The sequence below is a fragment of the Rana temporaria genome, chromosome 4 (genome assembly GCF_905171775.1).
Source record: "Rana temporaria chromosome 4, aRanTem1.1, whole genome shotgun sequence".
In the NCBI taxonomy this organism is placed as follows: Eukaryota; Metazoa; Chordata; class Amphibia; order Anura; family Ranidae; genus Rana; species Rana temporaria.
The window spans coordinates 202,480,474-202,507,079 of record NC_053492.1 but is presented as its reverse complement, the minus strand read 5'-3'; the positions used below and the strand labels follow the sequence as shown (position 1 = coordinate 202,507,079).

The following is a 26,606-nucleotide window of genomic DNA, read 5'->3' as shown; positions in this document are numbered from 1 at the left end:
CTAAAATTGTATAATTCCTAGTTCTACATAAATATGACAAGGTCTACGCAAATAAACTGTACTTAATCAGGACCAAGTTCCCAGTACAGGGTTATATCTGCTGCTCAGTCAAGATTTTGTCATACATTTTTTAAAATACCAAACTGTAGTAGATTTTATTTTCATATGCTATGGCCTTTTTTTTTCATAATAATAAAAAATATAGAGGTGTGCTATAGTAATTACATGCCACAGCCCAGATCTACAATGGTTCACAAATGTATATTAGTGTGGGTGTGTTTCTTCTATATCCATAACTTGTGTGCGGTTATTATAAACAGAATATACCTCCCGTTGCCCCAGCTAAAATAAATGAACACAATACTCCAACACCACACTGTTAGAACAAAAAGAAAGCCTGCAAATTAAAATTGCAGTTTTATTGACAATACTGCCGCACACATCCAGCCAGGCCAAGAAATGACAAAGTAAACAGCAACTTCAGACAGAACAAAAAATTTAAAATCTTTGGCCATATTACTCATCCAAACCCATCTAAAGAACAGCTAAAAATATGCTCAAACAAAACAAAAGAAAAAAATAATAATGTAAAAAGTTACTGGAATGATCAGAATATTTTTCTTATATGGGAATTTTGTCTTATTTATTTAGGTTTTTTTGTAACAACTTTTTAACTTTTTTTGTAAAGATTTCTCCATTTGTTCCCCTTGGAGAAGAAACAGCCCAGTCTTGCTCCACCCCACCCACCACCCCGCCCAGAGAAGAACAAAATACATCAGGATTTCATTGGCAGAAATCTACAGGAGAATTACCGAAAATAAAATAAAGTTACATGTGTAATTTAAAAGCCCCACACCCTGTCAGCCGGATCCCCGGTACAGAAAAAGGACAGCTGTATACCAATATGTACAAAAATATAAAATGTAAATAAAAAATACAAACATAGGACCCCAATCCAAGGGCGTTTTTTTTGTTTCCCCATTTTAGAATTTCTATAAAAGGAAAAACAATTTTTTTTTTTCTTGTTGTTGACCTCAACCCCCACTTTCTTCTTAGGACCGGAGAGGACAGCATGCGACTGCAGCCCACACTGGCAGTGAAGGGGTCGGCCCTCTCAACTTGAAAGGACCTGGGGGCTGCTCTAAAAAGAATGCACCATGGGAACACAATGACCTGTCTCATAGACACAGCCACTTGTGTGGACGGAGTAGGGGGCCATGGGAACCTGCATGAAGGGTGGGACGGATGCATCACTTTAAGTGACCATGTTCTGAGCGCGACAAGGGTGGGGAGGCGGTGGAGAAGTATTATATATAGAATTTATTTTGAGAAAGGGAATATCCCCTCTAGTCGTCGTCATCTGTTTTCTGCTTCTTTACATCAACGTCATCATCCTCCTAAAATGAAAGAACAAATACAAAACAATAGATTAAAAAAAAAAAAAAAACACACACACACTTTTTTAGGTCTAAGGGAAAAAAAAAAAAGTGTTCTACATAAAGCTGGCCTCAAAGGGGATTTTAGCACCGCTTCAAATTTCCTGGACAGCTGATAATTACCATTTGCTGTTGATCTCCATATCCCAAGATTGTAAGCAACTTGTTCTAGGGATACCACCAATAATATCCAGTACAGACATATTAATGTAGAGTACTAAATGTTGCAAACTGTTATGTAAAACAGTCATACTGGGGGGGCGGTCAGTGTCGTGTTTTTCACCTTAATGCATTCTATGGAGATAGGTGGGGGATGGGTGCGCTAAAATACAATATTTATATAATGTTGGACTATACAAATATATATAATGTTGGACTATACAAATATATAAATAAGTGAAACACCTTTAGATACTAATAGATCTAGTATGAAAGTCCATGTGCGCTTGGTTGAATATATAATATGGCCCAAATCCCTGCACCAAATGATTGGTTGGGAACTGGGCTCAAGTGAACCAGTCCAATCATAAGTGAATTGAAGAAAGGAAAAGTCCCAAAGTAAATCCTCAGGTAAAACTGAAAAATAGTGCTTCCGATGTATTCCACCTTCACCAAATAGTCAAACACCCGAAGTGGATAAGTGAAATGGCTCCTTACCAGATGGATATGTCCCTTAGTTTGGTATCAAACAAGGAGACATAAATGGCTTGTGACAGGATCACCTGTAGAGTCTGCTGTGTCCTAGCAGAGATGTTTGATGCCAGTCATGGATGTCCCAGTATTAGCATGAAAAACAGAATGGTGCCAATATAGTGTAGTATATTTTATTAAAGATAAAAGCTTAACATAGAGGGAGCCAAGTGGCCGCCTACCGTAAGAAGTGCCTGAGACCCGGCACTGAGGCTGTATCGCGTAGGGTTTATGTGTCGCACTGTATACTGCAATGTATACCGCTGTCTCGTCCTCTCATCGGCGGAGCGTGCGTTCCACCTCAGCGATATCCGGAACCAGCGTTGGCAGGAAGTGACGTTACGTGCGTGGTTGGGTGCCGCCCCGACGTACGTTTCGTTATGAACGTCCTCCTGAGGACGTTCATAACGAAACGTACGTCGGGGCGGCACCCAACCACGCACGTAACGTCACTTCCTGCCAACGCTGGTTCCGGATATCGCTGAGGTGGAACGCACGCTCCGCCGATGAGAGGACGAGACAGCGGTATACATTGCAGTATACAGTGCGACACATAAACCCTACGCGATACAGCCTCAGTGCCGGGTCTCAGGCACTTCTTACGGTAGGCGGCCACTTGGCTCCCTCTATGTTAAGCTTTTATCTTTAATAAAATATACTACACTATATTGGCACCATTCTGTTTTTCATGCCAATACTGGGACATCCATGACTGGCATCAAACATCTCTGCTAGGACACAGCAGACTCTACAGGTGATCCTGTCACAAGCCATTTATGTCTCCTTGTTTGATACCAAACTAAGGGACATATCCATCTGGTAAGGAGCCATTTCACTTATCCACTTCGGGTGTTTGACTATTTGGTGAAGGTGGAATACATCGGAAGCACTATTTTTCAGTTTTACCTGAGGATTTACTTTGGGACTTTTCCTTTCTTCAATTCACTTATGATTGGACTGGTTCACTTGAGCCCAGTTCCCAACCAATCATTTGGTGCAGGGATTTGGGCCATATTATATATTCAACCAAGCGCACATGGACTTTCATACTAGATCTATTAGTATCTAAATTTTGTTCACTTATTTATATATTTGTATAGTCCAACATTATATAAATATTGTATTTTAGCGCACCCATCCCCCACCTATCTCCATTGCTATAATCTTTCGATTATTTTTGGGTAGCTGCTTTGATTTATTTATTAAATATTTTATTTTATTTTCTGGCGCGAGATAGCACATACACAAATTAATGCATTCTATGCATTAAGGTGAAAATGTTTGCTCCAAATTAGCTGCTGTTGAAAAATACTCCAATTCAGTCATCTCGTCGACACTACAAAAAGCAGACTGTGGCCAGAGATAAAACTTCAGAGATTTCCCGCTGCTCATTCAGTAGAAAAGTACCATGACCTAGACACTTTAACCAATTCATCATGCAGACTACATTTGTTACAGCCCATTAAATAACTAGAGATCCAAGACAATGGACAGTATATATACTGTAAATATCTCCAGCGCCAATTAAAGCACATTACATTAATTGTAGCTTTGCCAAATCCTGAGTGTAATGCATTCGATTTGCATATTAGTTTGACTCACATCGTCATCTTCTGCTGCTCTTTTCCCAACGGGTCCATCTGCTTCATCATCTTCATCACCCTCATCTTCATCTCCTGGCAGAACAGAAAACTAGCATCAGTCATTTTGGACAGGCAATATTATAGAAGGTGATAAAGACTTATGCCTCTACACCCCACCAAATTTGTAACTAAGAAAGTTAAACTTTGTCAGTGCAAAACCATTGTTACACACAAAGCTAGTTTAAAAATGCAAAAACATCATACAAAGACTGTAAACCAGTCATTAGAAAGCCTGCTGCTATGGTCCCTGTTGGGAGTCCTAGTCTCTCTCTGTTTAAGTCTATTCAGTCAGGATGCCAAAAAAATGTGTGAGAAGGCTGTAATGGAAGCATCCATTCCTATTTGAATGTTGTAAGCCAATTTCAGTGCCTACTGTATAATTAGCAATAACAAGGTAACACTTTCTGAATGGTGGCAAAAAGCTATAGTTTATGGTGCGTCCCTTACCTTCTCCTTCATCCTCTTCATCTTCCTCATCAACTTCTTCCTCTTCATCATTGTCTGCAGCATCATCTCCATTCTCTTCAGTTTCCTGAAAGTGATTTAAAACAGCATAAGTATCACATCGCTCACATTAGCTGCAAGGCCTATATACTGGAGACATATGTCAGACTATACCAGGATTCCATTTGAACTCCATATCCATCTATATCTCAAAGTCTAGTAAGCATATGACAACTCATGCCACCACAGGTTAAGAGAATTGTTTATATACACACACACACACACACACACACACACACACACACACATACATACATACATACACACACACACACACACACACACACACACACACAGCAATCCTGTGTGTATCATACATTTATTTCTTTGTCAATGAGGATATGGGCGATAGATTTATATTAAATCTCTATGCAAACATTTATGTGCTACACACACACTAAGTCTACCATGACCAATGAGAATAAGCAGCTTGAGACATTTTATTTTATGGATACTCTGTATGTATAACACATGTTTCTTCGTACAGATGTCAGTTCTCTGGAAAATAAGCTAATATACATAGGTAACTGAGAAGTGTTTATCTCCATTTATATGTGACAGTACCCTTGACAACATCAGGTACATAGTTCTAAGAAACCCCTTGTATTTATTGACTGAAATATACCCCACTAAGTATGTGTATATAATTAATGTGCAGAATCCATTGCCATTCTGTATATCTGAACACACTGCAGTCTTTTAAATAGGTCACACACACACACACACACACACACACACACACACACACACGAGAAATTGGTTTATTACCAACAATCTTACCAATGCGTATTAATTTATTAAAACCTCTCTCTGACAATAGTCTGCAACTACCCAAGTACATGAAATATTCCCTGCTTTGCACATACCATGGGATGAGAAAACTCTGCACTACAGACAAGTTACATTGGCTGCTTGCTGGCAGTGTGAAAACAGTTTAGAGGAAACAGTAATACAGAAACTAATAACTATAACTGTCTTATCTGACTGAAACATAAGTGTGAATGATAGGAAAGGCAAGATAACGTATTCTAAGAGGCTGCTTCTGCCTTGCAGAGACTCATCACCTATACAAGATTTGGAGATAATAAAACACTTACCGCTTTCCCATTGGCTGGTTTGTCCTTGCCATTTTTTGTTTCTCCTACGACTTCTTTTGCTTTCAAGTCCTTTATAACAAGAAATACAAGTCATTTAGCACCCCACCTAATTAAAAATGGAAATAAACAATATCCAAAAACATTGTAGTGATATTTAAAAACCATTTAGATGAAAACAGGCTTTTTACAGTTCTTTATAAAAATAATAATACCAAAAAAAAAACCCCACACCTTTCTACTGATAATCACTTACAATTGTCAGTGAATTAATGAACTACTTCTAGTCATTCCTATAGTGGGATCATGTTGGACAGTTGGGTGTGCCTGGGAAATCCATCAAGTGCCCAATTAGACTTGCTTGCCGAAGCCTTGGTAGCTAAAAATATGTATTTAACACAGCAATAACCAAGAAAGGTATGCAAACCTATTTACTGTTCGCATACTCTCTGATAAATCTACTTAGCCAACTAAATTGGCTTAAAGCGTTTCCAAATCATTGAGTGAAGCCAACATGCATCACTTCTACTCCATATTATCCACTCAGACCATGTTCTTCTAGCACTGTTAAAGCTGCACACATTACCTGGTACCTACTGATAGGACACACCAGTACAGTTGCTCAGTGACCAGAGGGCCCCAGGCTGAAAACTATTTACATTACAAACTCCCTTCACTTCAACAAGCTTGTTCGTAGCATGTCTGTACAAATGCAACTATGACTGTTTGAGATCAGATATGCTGTATTCTTACAGAGACTACACCTTAGTAGACCGCTCAATAGATACAACTTCACCTGGAAACTGAATATTTCTGGAGTACCAGTGCATGTTGTCTAGTCTGCTAGAAGTGTTGACCTAAAAATTCTTCACCTCCTATTGGTAGAAGAAAACACATCTGCATGTCTAATGAAACACTGGATCTAAAGTGAATGTGTTCTCCAAAGCATGCAATCACAGCTCGTTGTGTGTACCATTTCCATAACCAGGCCCACAGACATAAATTAAATGAATCCTATGTCAAAAAACGCTTACAATTTTTGTTTTTAGAAAACTGGCAGCCAACAGTTAGTGGAGCCTGTACTTGGGCTATTGACCATGTAATGACGACAGCAGTACATGAACCACTTAACAGGCTATGAAAAATGTCAGCCATTGAGGCCAGTACATGAAAGCTGAAGCCTCTATGGCCTTGCTTATTTCCTCCAAGGATAGCACTAGAAAAAGCAGAACCCTCCCCACTTCAATCTTTAAGTGTTTCTAACAGCAGAGTCCCCCAATGTCCCAGCAGGTACCCATCCTGTTCCCTCGTTTTTTCGGGGCAGATGCACATAGTTCCACTTTATAATTACAGCCTTGGATGCCTAGCAGACAGGAATTAGAACTTAAGCGAAGGTTCACTTAAAAATAGTATAACCAATCAGAATTCACTCTAGCTCACACGAGTAAAATTAGTTTGATTGGTTAAAGTGGACGTTCACCCTAGCATTACTCTATGAACATTAAACATCCACAAACATGTCCTTAAAATACAAAGCACCATATTTAACTTTAGTGTTCTGGTTGTCCAGTAATCAGCAGTGGAAAGTGGCCATTTAGCATGCAACGTATGGGTGTCACTCAGCCCCTCTCATGCTACACATGTCTGACAGCATTAGGGCACAGAAGAGTCGGGCTTTACAATCACAGGACAGGTGGTAATATGTTGCATGGTGTCACTGATATATGGCTGACCAAGACAATGGGAGCATAGACAGCATTGATCAGGGTACACATGCTGCATGGAGGTTTATTGTTCATAATTTGGGGTGACCTTTCCCTCTAAGAATTAGCACTTTAATCTCCTTAGTGAAGCAGACTTCACAGGTTGATAAAAATGTATGGATTTATTTTTCATTTACCCAATGCAGAGTATTAATTTGAACATATCACCTTCCATGGAGCAGTAATTTAATTAAAATTGCTGGAACCAAGAGAACATGTCATGCACAAGCTGACCAGGGTCATCTCAAATGCTCAACCTAAACATGAAAGGAAAAAAAACTCTGGGGGGTCAAAACCTTTGAAATGTAAATAAAAGAACAGTGGCAGTGACCTCAGATCACACTTCTAAGGCAGATCAGTAGCACGTCCTATGTTTGGCTAGCCACAACATGCAGCAAAACTCATTTCAAACCTAGTGCCGATGATGGCCGCCTGCCATTGGCCCGATCGAGGCTCTTAACACCTCCCATGTCCTTATACGGGCTTCCTGAGTCACTGATTGGCTGCATGCCCCATGCGCCAGCCCCCTTGCAGAGCATAGGCTCACGGGATTTGTAGAGCAATCACACTGGGCTTTGCCGAATCCCCAATGCAGACACGCCCGGAGAGGAAGGGCGGAGAGACTACAAGTCCCGGTAGGCTGTTCAATGGAACTTGTGCTGAGTGACGTGCAGCCTCCCCGCTGGGGGTGAGGAGCGCTGTGCGGACTATTATAGGAGGTAGATGGCAATAGATGAGATGAAGGTGATCTATATCTGTCAGCCGCTCCGATGTGTACACGACTCCTCCTCTGTCAGTGAATAGAAGAAGAACTGGGACAGGAGGGCGCGATTAGCATCCGCAGGTAGACACTGTGCCATCAGCGGAGTTAGTAATTAACCCTCCCCCACCTCCTAATTAAAGGCTCTGCCTTCAAAGTCTTAATCCGGTTACCATCTGTCCCCCTCCCCTATCTCCCTTCGGATTGATCGTCTCCCCCGGGACTGCAGCCGGTGGACGTGGTGAAGTGTGGAGTGCACAAACAAGTGGCAACCCAACCCCCCCCCCCAATCATAACTCATCCGCGCAGCTGGGACCTCATTAACCCCTACAGTGCAACACAATGCCATCTCCTCCAAGGGGGGTAGCGCCGATCTATCACCAGCATCCCCATGTACACATCACTGACAGCCCGGTGACATCTCCCGCACACACCGAGAACAGGTACACGGCTCCGATCCATTAATCATCATATAATGGGGGCACAGCGCTGACATCTATCACAGCCCAACACTACTACATCAATCATACAGTATATAAATATATAGATTTTACACACATACACAGATCACACCATCACTACTATATAAACACACACGACGACCTCATCACCCCCCGATCTATAATATAGGGGTCACCCCAATATACAAAGGTGACATCCCGGGATGAATCTCCTCCATCTACACACAGCTGATCGCCCCTCTCCTCCTGGGTGACCCTGATCGCAGATGACAGCTCTCCGTGACACATCGCTCCAACCGCGGGGGATCCCGAGTCCTCCCACCCGTGTGCGTGGGCTCCGAACACGGCGACTCTCCGATGGACTTCCCTCCAATCCCGGGATGACAGTGGGAGACATCTGGTACCCAGCCAGAGTCATCAGTACAGGAGGCAGGTAGTAGGAGTGCGCTGTCCTCTCATCTCCTGTCACCTCTCCGGCTGATCATTAACACCTAGACGAGACTAGAGAGCCGGGGACTTGTCTCTGACACTGACAGGAGGAGATACAAAGTGGCAGGTGCCGCACACCTCTATCCATACACATTGGAACAAAGGGGACAGAGCCCCGCACAACAACACACCGGACAAAGCTCCCCACTCTGAGGCTTACCTTGGCTGTCGCTGTCTTCTCCACACTGGCGTCTACTGCTGTGTCTGACATGGTAGCTAGGATGGGATCTGTAGGAATTGCTGGGAAAAGTGTTGGTGTAGATCCGGGAAGTTGGAGTGAGGGCAGCCTGGTGCGGGAACAATGCAAAGATGGCTTTTTTTATTTTTTATAGTGACTGCCAGTGAAGGACTCACGCGGCGCCAGTACCTTTAATATAGATTAGTGGGAGGGGCCTCAGGCCGGCTCGTCGCCTCTTCATTGGCTACTGTCTCCTGACAAAGGAGGGGGCATCATCCTTAGCAGAGGATTGGCCCGGGCTGAAACAATGGGGGAGGGTGGCTTGTTTTCCTTTCCTCTCTAAACTGCAGTACGCCCGACGGCCGCCGCGGAGCTTGGGCGCTGTACAGCGCATGCGCCTCGGCTTTTAGCATTAGCCGCTCTTAGCTTGGCAATCCAATGCAAATGAACAGTTTTTTCCTCCTCTTGTTCTGGAGGGAGGGGGGAGAGAGGGGATAGTAGCGTGTGCAAAACTAGAGGAGAAAAAAAAAGAAAAAAGGAGGCAGTACAGCGGCGAGAATAAGAACTGCCCCCTGATCATTAGGAAACATGCCCCGGGGCATTGACTGCATGGGATCTGCCATATAGACTACAACCTTTGTCTGTCCCCTGTGTGCAATATCTCACATAGCCAGTGGGTGGCGCTGTACTGCCCGATCCGACTTGTGCGATGAGTAGCACTTGATTTATTATAAGGCGATGTGCGATCGCCGGTGCCCGTGTATTGTGGTGCCATCACTCTGCGTGTATGGCATTCTATTTAGCACAGAGTAGGCATGCAATGCTCCAGTTAATTGGCTTTTGTTCCCCCCATCACCTGCAGAGAGCGTCTCTAGAGCGCTCAATTCACTAAGGCGCGCAACCTGCCCGCACGAGGCTTCGCTTTTGCGAGGGAATTTTTTTTCTCTCATTAACCCTTGTAGCGCAGGAGGCGGCGAGTGGAAAATTTCCATTCCGCCTTAGCCCTACCTCTAGTCCCAACCGTCATCTTCACCACACGGCTCCGCCCACCGCACCCTTTCATTGCTTGGCCGCCGAGCCCTGCACTTGCCCAACCTCACCACTAGGCGCCCCCCCCCCCCCCCCCCCCCCCTTGGAGAACAAGCTAGCTGTGCTGGAGCTGACGCTTGTAACAATGGAGAAACGCATGAGCCGCGTGTGAAGGGCACACTAGTCCCAGCAGCTCCTTCTCCACCCCCCCCTCTCTGAAGCGCGAAGAGGTCACTAAGGGTAACAAAAAATTGTATCCCAGAGCAACTAGTAAGGCTTCAGTCCCGTCTCCTGTGAATTGGTTGCTATGGGATACGGCTCTTTACTAGTAGCCACCCCCAGAACTGGCGCACGCGTTGGTCATTGTAGGGTTGGACCCCCACCCCCTCGCTTCTGTTAGCACGGCGCCATTATTAATAGCAGGTAACCCATTTCACTCGATAAACCACATAGTATTAGTCCGCCCACACACGCTTCCCGTTGTTCTTACGGTAAAGTAACATTTAGGGTCACTTCCACATCGTTTACATGAACAAAAACGGCAGCGTGTTTGGCTCTTTTCCAAAAGCTAGGTAAGCAGCGCCACAACAAAGATGGCGCCTCGCGGGCTTTGCCAGCACATTCCATCGAATATCTCCGCACCAGTTGGGTAAAACCGCCGCGGCTCCCCTCTACCCCATGTAGCGCTTCCAGGAAAGCAACATGCCGCGAAGAAACGAAAACGAGCGCCTTCCGTTTCGCCGAAACGTCGACGAACGTTGGTTCAACGCGACGACGTTTGTGCCACACACAACATGGCGCCCCGACTCGGTCAGGGCATTGACGTCAAGAGAGTCAGCTCTGGGATTGGCCATTTGGAATTTTGTCGTTAGTAGCCGCACCCCTCATGCTGCCGATTGGTGCGTTTGTTAGAACGAACACAGAATTGACGCTTTGCGGATTTTCATTGGCTGGTGGAAATGCCCGTCTTATGTCATGCCTTCTGCTAGACAAACACAAAACCCGGATTACGGTCAGTAAAGTGAAATACGAGAATCTATATAGTTTTATGTGAAGGGCTATTAAGTGTTAGGAGGTAGAAATATGAACACACCGAGCTCACCAGCCGCATGTACAGCGGGAAAATAGGCCTATAAGCTTTATAAACAATGTAATGGCCCGGAAAGCAGTGATATGAGGGAGTTTGGGGCTCATTAGAGGCCACCATACGTTAGTGCTGCTAAAATTCTATATTTTATTGTGTCTGCTCATTCACTGTGTGAGGAAAACATGGCAACACCGCAGGGGACATTTATCAATTCTGTGCTATGCAAGGTGATGGCCATCCGGAGCGGCCAGAGAGATTAGAGCACACATTTAATACAAGGTTACAGTCAGTCGTACAGTCTTCCCTCACACTCAACAGAGTCGGCCATTTTTGAATATGGCGGCCTGTGTGGGAGTCAATACGTTGGACCCATGACAAGGGAAGCGTCAAACCGAACTCCAGCCACATACATGTGTCTGTCTTAACACTCCTCATACAAAAAAAAAAAACACATTTAGTAATAAAGTGCTGTGTGTCGCGTACTGTACTAAATTGTGTCCAGGTTAGCGCTAATGGGGAGGGGCTTAAAGGGACATAAATATAACCTAAGTCTGTCACACGCATACAACACTTCCAGTAAATATGCTTTACTTACCTGAAGCCAAGATCACATGACAACCCCTCTCTTTACTTCCTGGGTCCTTCTTTGGGTGTCTACTTCACTACCTGTGGTGGGTCCTTCTTTGGGTGTCTACTTCACTACCTGTGGTGGGTCCTTCTTTGGGTGTCTACTTCACTACCTGTGGTGGGTCCTTCTTTGGGTGTCTACTTCACTACCTGTGTGATGTGGACACTCCTATTGGTGGAGGTGCCACTTCCAGTGGGCTCCAGAGACAGGAGACCTCAAGGGGGCGGTAATGAGACCAGTGCCCTAGAATAAAAATGGGTGGGGAAAAATGTCTGGTCCCCCCAGCACAAGATATTAGCTTTGGTCCATTACACTGTAGGGGGGCTTGGGAAGAGGTGTTTAGAGTCAAGGCTGGCTAAGGTTGCCACCTCACCCCTTTTAAACCTAAACACTTATTAATTACAAAGGTTCTGTGGTTGAGTAAGGTGATAATTAAATTTACTTAGTGCCTTATCTGCATTAAATTAGCCTCAGAACCCGTGTAATTAATATGTGTTTGGGTTTAAAGGAGTTGTAAAGGCAGAATATTTTTTTATGCATTAAGCTAAAAAATCTTCTGTGTGTAGCAGCCTCCCCCTACCTTATTACTTTCCTGAGCTCCATCTCTCTCCAGCAAATGTCTAAGCCATCCAGGACACTCCTGATTGGCTGAGACACAGCAGTGGCGCCATTGGCTCCTGTGGCTGTCAATCAGTCAGCCAGCCAATTGGGAGAGAGGGGGCGGGGCAGGGTTGGGGCTCCATGTCTCCGTGCCCCCATAGGAAGCTGCTCACTGTGGGATTAAGTCTAGGTTCACACTGACAGCGGGAATTAAATCATGCGAGTTCAGCTGAATTCGCACAATTTAATTCCCGCATGTCAGTCCTGACTTCGGAGGTTATTATAGAGACATCTATGTAGGTTTCTGCGCAGATGTCTGAAAATCGCCCCCCGAAGTCGCCAAAAGTAGTATAGAAACTACTTTTGGGATTCGGACCGTGCCATTGCCGCCGATTTGGCATGCAATTTGATATGTCAGATTGCTGCAATGTAAACCAGGGCTAAAGGGCCCTTTCACATAGGCATTCCAATCAGGTCTGCCTGTCAGTTTTTCAGGCAGAGCTGATTGGAAGCACCATGCAGCCCAATCGATAGGCGGATGTAATCGAACTTGTGTCCATTTACACCCACCTTCTTCTGAGTCTGATCAGCACTGCATCCTTTTCTGTTTTTCTGATCTTTAACCACTTAAGGACCCACTCATGTACATATACGTCGGTACTTTAAAAATGGATGTCTCGGTAACGGCAGCAGCTGCTGCCACAACCGAGATATCCATGTTTACCGTGAGCGGTCCTGTAAACGATAACGGTGGTCTCCGCGGCGAGATCACCGTAATTGCCGGGGGGAGAGGGGGCCCGCCGCTCTCCCGCACCCTCCGCCGCTTACCGTAGCGGCGGAGACGATCGGGTCCTGTCGGCTGGGATACGAGTGAGGGCAAGATGGCCCCCACTCGTCCCCATAGCAGGGCGGAAGTGACGTCAAAACATCACTTCCGCCCATGCTTCTTAAAGCAATATTTTCTAGTTGTCATTTTTTCAAATGACAATTTTTTTTTTTTAATTTTGTTTTGCATTTAAATCTAAATATGAGATGTAAGGTCTTTTTGACCCCAGATCTCATATTTAAGAGGACCTGTCATGCTTTTTTCTATTACAAGGGATATTTACATTCCTTGTAGTAGGAATAAAAGTGATCCATTTTATTTTTTTTCAGTGATAAAATAAATAAGAAAACAAATATTTTTTTTTTTTTTAAAGCGCCCTGTCCCGACGAGCTTGTACGCAGAAGCAAACGCATACGTGAGTAGCGCCCGCATATGAAAACGGTGTTCAAACCACACAAGTGAGGTATCGATGCGATCGTTAGAGTGAGAGCAATAATTCTAGTCCTAGACCTCCTCTGTAGCTCAAAAGATGCAACCTATAGAATTTTTTAAACATCGCCTATGGAGATTTTTAAGGGTAAAAGTTTGACCCCATTCCACGAGCGGGCGCAATTTTGAAGCGTTACATGTTGGGTATCATTTTACTCGGCGTAACATTATCTTTCACAATATATAAAAAAATTGGGCTAACTTTACCGTTGTCTTATTTTTTAATTAAAAAAGTGAAATTTTTCCAAAAAAAGTGTGCTTGTAAGACCGCTGCGCAAATACGGTGTGACAAAAAATATTGCAATGACCGCCATTTTATTCTCTAGGGTGTTAGAAAAAAAATGTATAATGTTTGGGGGTTTTAAGTAATTTTCTAGCAAAAAAAAATGTTTTAGTCTTGTAAACGCCAAATCTGAAAAACAGCCACGGTCCTTAAGTGGTTAAAGCGGAGCTCCACTTGTCCACACCCTCCAGGCAGATACCTGTTTTTCCCACTTCCAGGTAAGATTGCCACAGCGATTTAGGAGTATGTGCGCCCCCTTTCTCCTGTGTATGTTTTCTGGGAAATACACAGGTCCCAGAAGATGGCAGGGCCATTCACAAAGTGCAGCACTACTCGGGCATGCACAGTAGTAAACAGGCTGTGAAGCCTCAAGGTTTCCCTTAGACCCCTTTCACACTGGGGCGCTTTTCAGGCGCTATAACGCTAAAAATAGTGCCTGCAAAGTGACCTAAAAGTGCCGCTGCTGTCTCTCCAGTGTGAAAGCCCCGAGGGCTTTCACACTAGATCGGTGCGCTAGCAGGACGTTAAAAAAAAAGTCCTGTTAGCAGCATCTTTGGAGCGGTGAAGGAGCGGTGTGTCAATGGGCACTGCAGCTATACCGCCGGCAAAGCGCCTCTGCAGAGGCGATTTGCAGTGGTTTTAACCCTTTCTTGGCTGCTAGCGGGGGGTAAAGGCGCCCTGTTAGCGGCTGAGCAGCGCAGCGAAATTGACGGTAAAGCGCTGCTAAAAATAGCGGCTCTTTACCGCCAACGCTGCCCCCCACCACAGTGTGAAAGGGGCCTTAATGAAGATGCCTGCACCCAAAGCTGATTGAAGAATCGGCTGGGGTGCTGACACCGCTGGATCCCTGGACAGGTAAGTGTCCTTATAATAAAAGTCAGCAGCTACAGTATTTGTACATTTTTTGGGGAAGATTGGAGCTCCTCTATAATCGTCTGTTTTTTTTCTTGCTAGTCTCATAAAGATAATTAAAAGGTTACTCAACTTACAAAAAATTTCGTATGACAGAATACAACTTCAGAAGTAATGTAATCTGTTGTAATGTATTTAGTTTAAGTAGAACATGTGACTAAACAAAAATCACTTGCTCACCATTGCGCCAAAAAACATGAAATGAAACCTATAAATATATGTGTGTACATATAGGATGAAATAAATCAAACCTGCAGCTGCTTATAACATCAATAATAAGGAAAATCACCCCAAAAAAAGCCTGAACTACAGTGATCAGCAGAGCTAAAATAACATACAGAAAAGCAGAAACAAAAGAGTGTATAAATGGAAAATCAGTGAATGAAAGTCCATGAAACAGTCAATCATAGTGGAAAAGATATCCAAAAAAAGTGTAAGCGATCCTCCAAAGAGTGATAAAGTCTTCACAGCACACCATAAGTGTCACAAGCACCCCTCCCCGTCAGTATTGAGCTCACCATAAGTAGTTGCCTCACACTCGCGTGTTTGGCAGCAGAGCAGGTACCCCTAAAGGGTTAAATCAACAAATCGCTTCTCTCCACTCGGTGAAGGCAGGTTGATGCAATCACACGGGGGAAGATAACAAAGCAAGCTCTACTAGTGTGATAACGTAAAACACACGGATCCATTTATTCAATAAAATCTTCATACATTGCACTTACAAAATACATAAAATAGCCAGTGTCTACTCAGCAACCAGGTAGCGAGGCAGTGACAACTTAAAGTGATTCTAAATGTAGCACACCCCCCGCAGGAGCTGCTGAGTATTTCGGGCGGCATGTTACCTCTATTTTTTTCGCTGTCCGGGGTAGTAGAAGAGAGTTGAAAAAGTTCAATGTCCACACTTTACACTTCTTTTTCTAGGATTTATTTGCAGAACTTGGTAAGAAAATAAGAAATTGGTGGAGGGGTGGAAGGGTAAATAGGTTCAGGTGCATAATCTCAACTAGGAAACACTCCTGCTTCCAGCAAACAGTTCTCTTCACCACTCTAGCCAGAGTGGGTATTTCTCACCTGGATAGGTCCCTCTCACTGGCCTAGCAGCCGGAATGGCGCACAGAATAAAGTACCGTTTCTGCCACAGACCTTCCTTTATGAGGAGACGAAGGCCTTCTCCCAAGATACCAGCCTCTTGCATGGTCCTCTCCAGGATAGGTCCTCCCCTGGCTTCCTTCATCAAGCGGCTTCCTCCCGCAGGATGGACAGCACAGGATCACCTTGAAAGCGCAGACCCAGTCTGACTACTGGGCCTACTTGGCTAAACCACAACCCCGGACCAACGTGGTCCCGGAGCCAGGATGCAGGAGCACGCACCCCCGGCCAGGTGGGCCACGAGGTGCGTGGGACCACCAACCGACGACCTCGGTCCAATGGCGTCTGTCCCTTAAGTTCCCCTCCCCAGCATGCACAGCGGGACGATCACTCCCACTGATTGGCTGCTGAGGGAGACACCCAATACACCCTGACTCTGCTGCTGCCATCCTTGGCCTGGGATGGTAATAACACCCCCGGGCGAACAATTGTGGTTACTTCCAGCACAGCCATGGCTGGAGCAGAGGCTAAATTGCCCATAATTACATCTGCCTAAGTCAATTAACAACTCAGACCCCCTCTAAATTTAAAGCAGGCCGCTACATAAAGGTAGAACGTTTTTTATTTTAATGCATTCTATGCATTAGGATAAAAAACCTTCAATGTGCAGCAGCCCTCCTCAGTCCCCTTAATACTTACCTGAGCCCCATCCTGATCCAGCGAAGTGCATGAGTGCCTCGTCAAACTCGGACTCTCACTCCTGATTGGCTGAGATGCCAGTGGCGTCACTGCTGTCAATCAAAGTCAGTTAGCCAGTGAGGAGAGAGGGGGTGGGGCTGAACCACGGCTCCGCATCTGAATGGACACAAAGAGCTGTGGCTCAGGTCCGGTGCCCCCATAGCAAGCTGCTTGCTGTGGGGGAAGTAAACAGCAGTGAGGGACCAGAGAAGCAAAAGATCTGGGCTGCTCTGTGCAAAATCACTGCACAAGACAGGTAAGGGGGACATGTTTGTTATTTTGAAAGAAATAAAACAAGATTTTAGTATCGCTTTAATGCAGAACTACAATCCAATATAACTTAACTGGTCTGATGCCAAATAGATCCCACGGTCCAGTGATGCGGCCGCCCGGAGGCTTGCTCCTCTCCCCCTCCTCTCCTCAGCGCTGTCATCATACCTGTGGGCACCCGGCTGTGACAGCTTACGGCTTCACAATAGGGCGCGCATCGCTGTCCTATTGGCCAGCCAATCTTCTGGGACCTGGGTTTTGTCCCAGAAGATCACTTACAGGGAGGGGCCACCTAGGGCGAGAGGAGGAGTCGCCTAGGCCCCCCCCCCCCAAAAAATGACATGCCAAATGTGGCATGTCAGGGGGCTAGGAGTGCTTACAGCGTAAGTTCCACTTTTGGGTGGAACTCTGCTTTAATAAAAAATAAAAAACCCAGTGGTGATTAAATACCACCAAAACAAAAACTCTATTTGTGTGGGGTAAAAAATCATATAGGTACAGTGTTGCTCAAAGTGTGTGAGCACTAAAAGCTGAAAATTGGCCAGGGCAGGAAGAGGGTAAAAGTGCCCAGTTTTGAAGTGGTTAAATATGTTGCTAATTATACCAGAAACATGGTGGTAATTGGTTCCCATGGTCAATATAATATAAAAGCATCAGTGTTTTTAGGTCATGGGTCTTTGTAGTTATTTTTTTTTTCTGTGATGAAGCAGATCGAGAAACACATCTGATTTTCCTAAAACATTTTGTTAAAGTGTCAGGTAACCCATTTTTTAATGTCCTATTCAGAGTGGCAAAGCCATTTCATCTTCTGCGTTGCTCTCCCCACTGCACAATACCCCAGTGCTTCTGGAGAAAGTAATTTGTTTCTCCACTGGAGGCCGCCACATGCAACACTCTTCTGGAGAACAGTGATTGACAGCGGCCCCCATGTGACACTCTTGGCTTGCAGCTTGATTGACAGCGGCTCCACTAGGAGCCATACTATCAGAATGGAGCAGAATAAAATAGCATGTGCTTTGTGAGATCTCTAGGTAAGTATTTATTTGTAAAGTTACTTATTGTTGCATTTACAACCAAATATTTCTGAAAGGAAGGAAACTTTTTATGCAGTATACGTCACACACTGCAATTGATTTCTACCCCACTATCAGAAAGTGAATTTCAAAGACAGAGGAACAAAGTCTTGTGGCCGCAGTATAAGGTATTTGAGTTTAGTAGAATTCTGCAGTCTCTGCACAGTTACACTTAAAGGGTAACTCCACTTTCATGAGGAAAAAAATATATAGAATATAAAATTGCGCCACAAGTCATATTGTAAATTAATGTTATTAAAAACTACTATTCCCTTTCAATCTGGAGCACTTTTATTCTCTGTAAATTGCAACCTGGAGGTGTTTTGTACACAGATGGTGAGAACTCCCCCAGAAATGTTGTTCCCTGCTTGTGTGATTGGCTCACTGATTTTACCAGAAGTCTGCACTAAGATGCAAGTCAGATTTTTGGCATTCCCTGCAACAAAAATTACATTTTTGGTGAGATACTCCCAAAGTCAAATTACAGTGCCTTGCAAAAGTATTCGGCCCCCTTGAACTTTGCGACCTTTTGCCACATTTCAGGCTTCAAACATAACGATATAAAACTGTAATTTTTTTTTGAAGAATCAACAAGTGGGACACAATCATGAAGTGGAACGAAATTTATTGGATATTTCAAACTTTTTTAACAAATAAAAAACTGAAAAGTTGGATTTCCAATAAAGGACAAGGGCTCCTATCGTAATACAGCAAGATGCCAAGCAATGCTCTGGTTGCTTTCCCAACAGCTAAGGATTCCAGAAGGCCCAACAAACAGGAGCCGATCTCCTGGGACACCTGAACTGCCCTTATTGCATGAATAGCTTGTAAAACCTGCACCCAGTAGTCATGAATTACTGGACACGCCCAGAAAATATGAAGAAAATCTGCATATAAGCGGGCTGGCGTGAAATAATAGTAGTAAACAATTTGAACACGCACAAGTCTATCTCTAGCTGAGATCAAATGGCAGAATGTATTGTCCCATATATCCTCTGAGTCATTATTATGCAGAGTGGGAAGGTCCAAAGCCTTTTTCTTTGCATTTATTTAGGCCCTGTGATGTAGACTGGTGTAGTGCCTTAGGCTGGATTCACACCTATGCATTTTTAGTGCATTTTGCAGATTTGCCCTAAAGTCCATTTACCATGGTTTCCTATGGAAACCGTTCTGTAGTACAAATCTGCAAAATGCAAAAAGCACTTAAAATGCATAGGTGTGAATCCAGCCTTATACAGAGTCAAGTTAAACTTGGGCAAGGCCTCATTTCTCAGGAGAGATCCCATAATGGTCACCAAACTGAAAGGCAAGATGAAACTGAGCAGTGCAAGCAGGACACAATTGAATATAGCAGAATAATTATATTTTCAGCAGGGAGTACCTCATTTTCAAGATATCAAAAGGCAGAAATGTACCACCTAAAAACAAATCCCCTAGAATAGGGTGACCAGACATCCCTGGTTTCCGGGGACAGTCCCCGTATTGAGGACACTGTCCCCGGACCAAGTCTGTCCCTGTCTTGTCCCTGGATTGGATTTGTACAAGGGCTGGGGCAATTTCAAAGAGTCAATGCTAAATTGAAAAAAAAAAAATCTGCTTAGGGGGTGTATTTTTATTCATCATCTGTTCCCCTTTCTGATGATCATGTGCTGGTCAGAGTGGAGGGAATATTTCTTCAGTTTCAGGTGCATGCCCATTCAGCTCGGCTCGCATGTTCTTCTGCCTTGGCTCAAGTCCCAGGCCAACCTCCCCTGACGGAGTGATCTTCCTCCGCTCCCCACCCGGTAGTAGCTGGGCCCGGAGAGTAAGGCCTCATTCACACGCCGGACCGTTCGGGTCCGCCTGTTAGTTTTGACGGCGGACCTGAACGGCCGCTCCATGCAGTCCTATGGAGCGTCAGATGTCAGCGGAGACATGTCCGCTGACATCCGACCTGCTAAAAACAGATGTATGGGGGGCACGTCCCCATCCGTCCATGTGGATCGGATCGGGTAAGATCTGATGAATACGGACATGCTGTCCGTTTTCATCAGATAGCTCATTGGAGACAGCGGTGCCCGACAAGCCCCTACCCGCTCAGTGAGCAGAGAGGAGCTTGTCATCCGTCGGCTCAGCGGAGATCTGCGGACTGATCTCCAGCTGAGCTGGATGGAGCAGGCGGACTCTGTAGGAATGGAGTCCGCCTCGTGTGAATGGGGCCTAACACTTGACAGGCTGTAAGACGGGTGGTGGCGGGACGGGCAGAGAGTCGCTGATTGCCGCCATTACTAGTAAAAAAAATATGTCCCGGATTTCATTTTCAAAATCTGGTCACCTTACGCTAGAACCCTTGATGCCCAGATGATTGGCTCCAGGGTTTGGAAGAGATGCTGGAAGGTATATCAGACGATATGGGTGTATCTTCTACATTAAAATCTTGCCAAATGTTTTTTTCTTAGCTAAAGTTCCACTTTAAATACATTTGCCTGCCGTTAAATGGCAAGTGTGAACGGGCCCTAAAAGGTGTATTTTTCCAGTCTTAGAAAGCTGGACCTATGGGACTGCATGTGGTAGGTCAACAGCTGGCCTTATCTTACCACAAAAGAACCTTCTAAACGAGGCAGTTGAAATGAATATCAGTCTAACGATCTAATGTCTCAATGTCTTTCTTTCTACATTTCACATAGGTTGGCACTCTAGGATTGCCTGAATGCATGTTTATGTGAAGGGAAGAGGAATTGCTGTCAGAAGCTTCTGGTGCTGACTTATCTCACAGGAAAATAATAGTGAAACACAAAAGCTTTCAAATGTGTCTGGATGCTATTTCCCCTGAGATTAGTTGGCTGGAGATATCTACTGGTCCTCATACACATGAGATCATTACCCAACCCAGCTGGATTAGGCAGCAATAATGATATGTCTATGGCTGGATTTACACCAGGCATACACTTATGCAGCACATTCATCAGCCGTCAGATCTCTGCTGTTACATGAAGCTCCATGTACACACATTTATGCTGTCCCCAACACAGGAGACTCTAGATCTATTTTTGGTGCTCCCAGCAATCAGAATTTTATGACTGTATAAATACCGTGGTCCTAATGTAAAGAGTATAAATGTCTGGATTCTGCAATGAGACTATATACACTGTGCAGTAAATGCTTCAGTGCATGTATGTAGATTAAAGTGGAGTTCCACCCATAAATATAACATTACATCAGTAGTTTTAAAAAAATGTCATTAGTCCTTTACGATTTTTTAGATGCCTTCAAAGTGTTGTTGCTAGGCAGAATAGTTAATCTTCCCACTTCCTGCACCTAGGTGCTTAATGCACCGCACAGACTCCTGGGAATGTAGTGGGTGTAACTTTGCAGGAGTCTGTGCACTCCCCAGTCTCAAAGAATCATGTGACTTGGACAGCACAGGTGCTGAAACCTGATCTGACACTTGTGCAGCACTGAGCATGTGCAAGATTTGCAAGGCTGAAATCCAGGAAGTCATACAGTCTGGCTTCATGATGCCCACACTTAAGATGGCCCCAGTCAATTTCTATTTTATAAAGTGTCTAAATGCTGTAACAACCTAACAAAACGGACCTTAGTTTACAGACTAACTTTACTAGAATACATTAAGCTTGTGTATTACAGGGGTATTTATATTTAAAAAGTGAAATTGTGTCCGGAACTCCGATTAAAGGCCCAATGGACACAATTACTGTTTGTCTTTTGTCTGTTTTGTATTTTATTTTTTAATCACTCAGCCATTGACTTGTGTAATCTCCAACTGTTACTGGTTTTAGAAGAGTTAAAAAAGCAATTGAAAAACATGAGATATGTTGAAACAATGGATAAAAAGCGCGTGAACAGGCTATGCACTTTAAATGACAGATGGTTATTAGACAAAATTCTGATGTAAACCTATGCACCTATATTCATGCACGTGTGTCCTACAGATGTATAGTATACTTATGTAGCACTACCCCCGTAGGAGCTGCTGGTTTAGATTTGGGCCTTGCACGTTACCTCAACATTTGTCGTCTAGGGGAAGAAAGTCTGAAAGAACTCCAATGTCCACACAAGATGTAAAACCTCTAGCTGTCAGGTTTTATTCTTTTTGCTCAAAACTTGTGAAGAAGGATGAAGGGGGAAGGGAATGTTCAGGTACCTGGTACAGATCACCGGGGAAAAACCTGCATACTCCAAAGCAACGCTGTATCCTGGCCTAGGCCAACAAGGCCCAGACCTAGGGCAGCACTTTGCAGAGGGGCACGCACGGAAAGAGACCCCCTCCGTCTTGCCCTACACTGTTAGTGTGCTTCTAACTTAACTGTCCTATCATCCTGGACCACAACCTTCCTCACTGTGCTATGTTTTCTGCTGCATCATTGGCATGGTTATATCTTCTTAGTCCTCTCCATAAAATTATCAGAAATGTATTCTTAAAGTAGAACTATAAGCAACACTTTTTCAGGGAAGGTTATAGCCCCGGTCCGTTTATTTTTTACCATCCCTGTCCCATTGCAGAGATTTTCTTTTACTTCCTGCCCTGTAGCCAAACAGGAAGTGGGAGGAAATCTATGCAAATTAGGGGACGCTATTCCCCCCCCCCCAGGCCCTCAGAACTAGTGTCCCCACTCGAAATTTTTAGGGCGGGTGTAGCCTTGACAGGAAGGAGTGGGTCATATTTAAATTAGGGGGTGCTTGAGTTTAGTCAGGCCTAGGGCAGCACAAAACCTAAATACACTACTGCTCCAAAGTCATTCACCTCTCCCTCTTGAGTGGGTATTGCTCACCCGGATAGACCTCTCTCACCTGGCCTAGCAGCCGGGATGATGCACGAACCAGTTTGATAACAGTCTTTGCCACAGACTGATTGTGAACAAATTAAACAGTACGGAATCCTCTGCCACAGGATATAATACCCGAACTTCCAGCCATACAGTTAAAGGGGTTGTAAAGGTACTATTTTTTTTTCCTAAATTGCTTCCTTTACCTTAGTGCAGTCCTCCTTCACTTACCTCATCCTTCGATTTTGCTTTTAAATGTCCTTATTTCTTCTGAGAAATCCTCACTTCCTGTTCTTCTGTCTGTAACTCCACACAGTAATGCAAGGCTTTCTCCCTGGTGTGGAGTGTTGTGCTCGCCCCCCTCCCTTGGACTACAGGAGAGTCAGGATGCTCTCTACGTTGCAGATAGAGAAGGGAGCTGTGTGTTAGTGGGCGTCCTGACTCTCCTGAAGTGAAGGAGGACTGCACTAAGGTAAAGGAAGCTATTTAGGGAAAAAAAATTGTACCTTTACAACCCCTTTAAAGAGCCTTTAAGCCGACCCGGCGAACTGTAGGACAACTTGAGTCGTGGATCCCTCCTTAATACGGTCACCAGGCCTATCCCGAGACATAGGCCTTCCACTTGGTCTCCTCCGGGGCAGGTCCTCCCCCGGTTTCCTTCATTAGGTATAGCTTCCTTCGCTTAGATGGACAGCTTGAGATCCCTCTTGATTTGTAGGCCCCAGTCAGCATAACTGGGCCTACTGATAGAGATGCAGCCTTGGGCCAACGTGGTCCCGGGGCTGGAAATCACGCAACACATACCTCGTGCCAGGAGGGCCACGAGGTGAAGGACACCAAAATATGGCGTCTGCCCCTTAAGTATTCCTTCCCGGCATGCACAGCAGGGCACCACTCCCACTGGGCTGTTCCCGAGGAAAGATACTCAATAATCTATGGCTTGCCCGTGTTCCAACACTGGCCTGTGGGGGTATCGTCACCTACAGGCAACAATGGGAAAATGCTATCAGGCACAGCCACTGCCAGAACAGAGGCTAATTTAGTATAAATCATCACAGTCACATATTAACGGCTTAGACACCCACTAAATTTAACATAGCGCCCAGTCATTTGGGCCCTACACTTACATACTTCTAAAGCCCCAAACACACCGGCCAATTGTTGGGCAGCATTGGCTGGTTCAACAGAAACCGACCGACATTTGGCCTGTGTGTACTGCAGTCGGTCCGACAAAAGCCGGCCGAACCATCGAAGGGGCATGACCGAAAAAGGTCTGCCGACCGGCTCCCTATCAGAACACAATAGCTCAGCAGGGAGATCGCTCTACTAACATCAGATTGTTAGTACAGCAGCTCCGACCTAAGCTGTTAGTTTTTTTTTGTTCAACCTGCTGGGTTAAACAAAAAAAATAAAACAGCAGTGTGTATGAGGCGTCAAGCTGCCAATAGACGGATCGAAATTCAGTTGGTTAAGCAGGGACTGGAAGAATTTGAATCCAATTGAAGCCATTCACACTTAAAAGAAGTCATTCAAAACTACTTCTGTGAAGCAGAACTTTTTGTCAAACAGCAGCTTGTAGACCATAGTCTGCAGCTACTGATCAGTGTATTCTAATAGCGAAGGAGACCCACTATCAGAATACAATGACACAGCAGGGAGGGTTTCTCCATCCTCCTTGCTTGTGTGGATGAGGGAATTGTTTTTTTGTTTTTTTTGTTTTATTGAATGAAAAAAAAGAGGCATCTAATGCCGTCCTTACTGATGAAGTAACAATCGGGTAGCTTTCAGAAATTTCCCCACCCAATTGATAGAAGGCAGTGGATCCATGTAACGAATATAGCTTTCGAACTACAGATATCAAGCAGATAACTTTGCCCACAATACATACAATATGCAGTTCCATTCTTGACTTTGGGCACCCGTGACCAAATTACATATTTGGTTCATTGTTTAGTGACAAGTAGTTAGAAGTTATAAATATTGCAGGAAACAGAGTTTAAAAAAATATATATATTTGCAAAAGTTGATTTTAAGAACTTTAATACACAGTAACAAAGAAAATAGGAAATGTTATGTGTGCTATAAGTGATAAATATTGCTTTTGCAAGGTCATTGAGCTTATTGATTTAGCCATTAGAAGTTGTTACCTGTTGATAATTATAGCCCTTAAGGCCGGGTTCACACTGGTCCGACAAACGCTCCGACATTGGGAGCTCATGTCGCATGACATGTGAACATTAATGTTTTCCTATGAGAGCCGTCTTAAAGGGGTTGTAAAGGTAAATGTTTTTCCACCTTAATGCATCCTATGCATTAAGGTGTACCGCCCCCCCCCCCAAAACCCCATTTTACTTACCTGACCCCTCGAAAGTCCCGCGTGCGTCCTCTTCGGTTCCCAGCCTGGCCGTTGAGTTTTGCTAGGCTGGACGGATTGATAGCAGCGCAGCCATTGGCTGGCGCTGCTGTCAATCACATCGGATGACGGGGCGCGCCGGGGGGCGGGGCCGAGTGATACAGTCGGGAGCGTGCTCGTAAAAGCTTTCCACCATGCGAGCTCGCTCGCATGAAGGTGGAAAGCTTTTGCGAGGAGGAGCCAAAACAGCCGCCGAGGGACCCCAGATGACAGTGTTAGGGGACACGCTGTGCAAAACGAGCTGCACAGTGGAGGTAAGTATAACATGTTTGTTGTTTAAAAAAAAAAAAAAGTTTGCCTTTAGTGACCCTTTAACTGGTCCGACACAAGTCGGTCCGACTTTGAAAATGCTCCCTGTACTACTTTGATCCTACTTCAGCCAATTGAATATCATTGAATTCGGATCAAAGTTGGATCCTTGTCCTTACCATTCGACTTTTGACATCCGACATGTTATTACAGCAGCAGTAAAAGAAATTTATGTCACTCTGGGATTGTTTTGATTGGTCAAAGAAAAAGTCAGACTATCACAAAGTCAGATCAAAGTAGTATACTGTTCATGAAAGTCGGATGGATGTAGGACCGATGTTGCAGAGCAAAGTAGGATGAAAGTCGTACTACTGTCGTGTAGTATAGTGTGAACCTAGCTTGAGGTCTGGTTCACATTGGGTACAATTTGAGATGCGATTTGACATGTAAAATCGCATCTCAAATCGGTGGCAATTGTCGGCAATGGCACAGTCCTAATCGGTGCGCCGCCGCATCTGCGGCGCTGCACCGATTTCAAAAAGTAGTTCTTGTACTACTTTTTGCGATTTTGGGCCGCGATTTACATTGACATCTGTGCAGAAACCTGCACAGATGTCTCTGAAATCGCGACTGACAGCAGGAGTGAAATCGTGCGAGTTCAGCTGAACTCGCACGGCTTCACTCCCGCAGCCCAGTGTGAACCTGGGCTTAAGGGCTCTTTCACACGGAGTGGATCCGTAATTGATCCGCTCCGTTATCCCGTTTGGCTCAGCGGGGATTCCTCCGTAAATCCCCGCTGAGCTGCCGGCGGACAGGGCGGTCCCCGCACACTGTGCAGAGACCGCCCTGTCTCTCCTCCGCTCTCCCCTATGGGGAATCGGATGAATACGGACCGTGTGTCCGTATTCATCCGATCCGTTTCGCCACACGGAAGAAAAATAGGGTTTTCTTCCGTCCGCAAAAGCGGATCTTTGCGGACGCGGATGGTTGCGGACGTTAGCGGATGCATCATCCGCTAACGTCTGCAATCCCATAGGGATACATTACAAGTCCGTAAACGGACTTGTAATAAACGGACCGTTTGTCCGTATGTGTGAAAGGGCCCTAAGCCCAATTTAACTTTTACACATAGG

At 44.7% G+C, this 26,606-nt stretch overlaps 1 protein-coding gene and 1 long non-coding RNA gene across 2 annotated transcripts; one reads left to right on the top strand and one right to left on the bottom strand.

Moving 5' to 3' along the window:
• Nucleotides 1–379: 379 nt before the first annotated feature.
• PTMA (prothymosin alpha) lies at nt 380–9,204 on the bottom strand. The gene is made up of 5 exons (XM_040349700.1): nt 9,001–9,204; nt 5,371–5,439; nt 4,217–4,301; nt 3,729–3,802; nt 380–1,397 (listed from the first exon to the last, which is right to left on the bottom strand). Exons 1-5 carry the CDS (start codon nt 9,049–9,051, stop codon nt 1,347–1,349), a joined length of 330 nt encoding a protein of 109 aa, XP_040205634.1. The 5' UTR covers nt 9,052–9,204; the 3' UTR covers nt 380–1,346.
• Nucleotides 9,205–10,226: 1,022 nt separating this feature from the next.
• Nucleotides 10,227–22,064, top strand: LOC120936912. Its single transcript, XR_005748653.1, has 3 exons — nt 10,227–11,059; nt 20,712–21,211; nt 21,722–22,064. It is a non-coding gene; the product is annotated as an uncharacterized LOC120936912 (long non-coding RNA).
• Nucleotides 22,065–26,606: the final 4,542 nt, after the last annotated feature.

Excerpts from the sequence above, each read along its gene's own strand:
- PTMA (XM_040349700.1), bottom strand. The coding sequence starts at position 9,051 with ATGTCAGACACAGCAGTAGACGCCAGTGTGGAGAAGACAGCGACAGCC. Across the intron at positions 5,440-9,000 it reads AGAAGACAGCGACAGCCAAG|GACTTGAAAGCAAAAGAAGT; the intron begins GTAAGCCTCAGA and ends CTTGTTATAAAG. Across the intron at positions 4,302-5,370 it reads AACCAGCCAATGGGAAAGCG|GAAACTGAAGAGAATGGAGA; the intron begins GTAAGTGTTTTA and ends AATCACTTTCAG.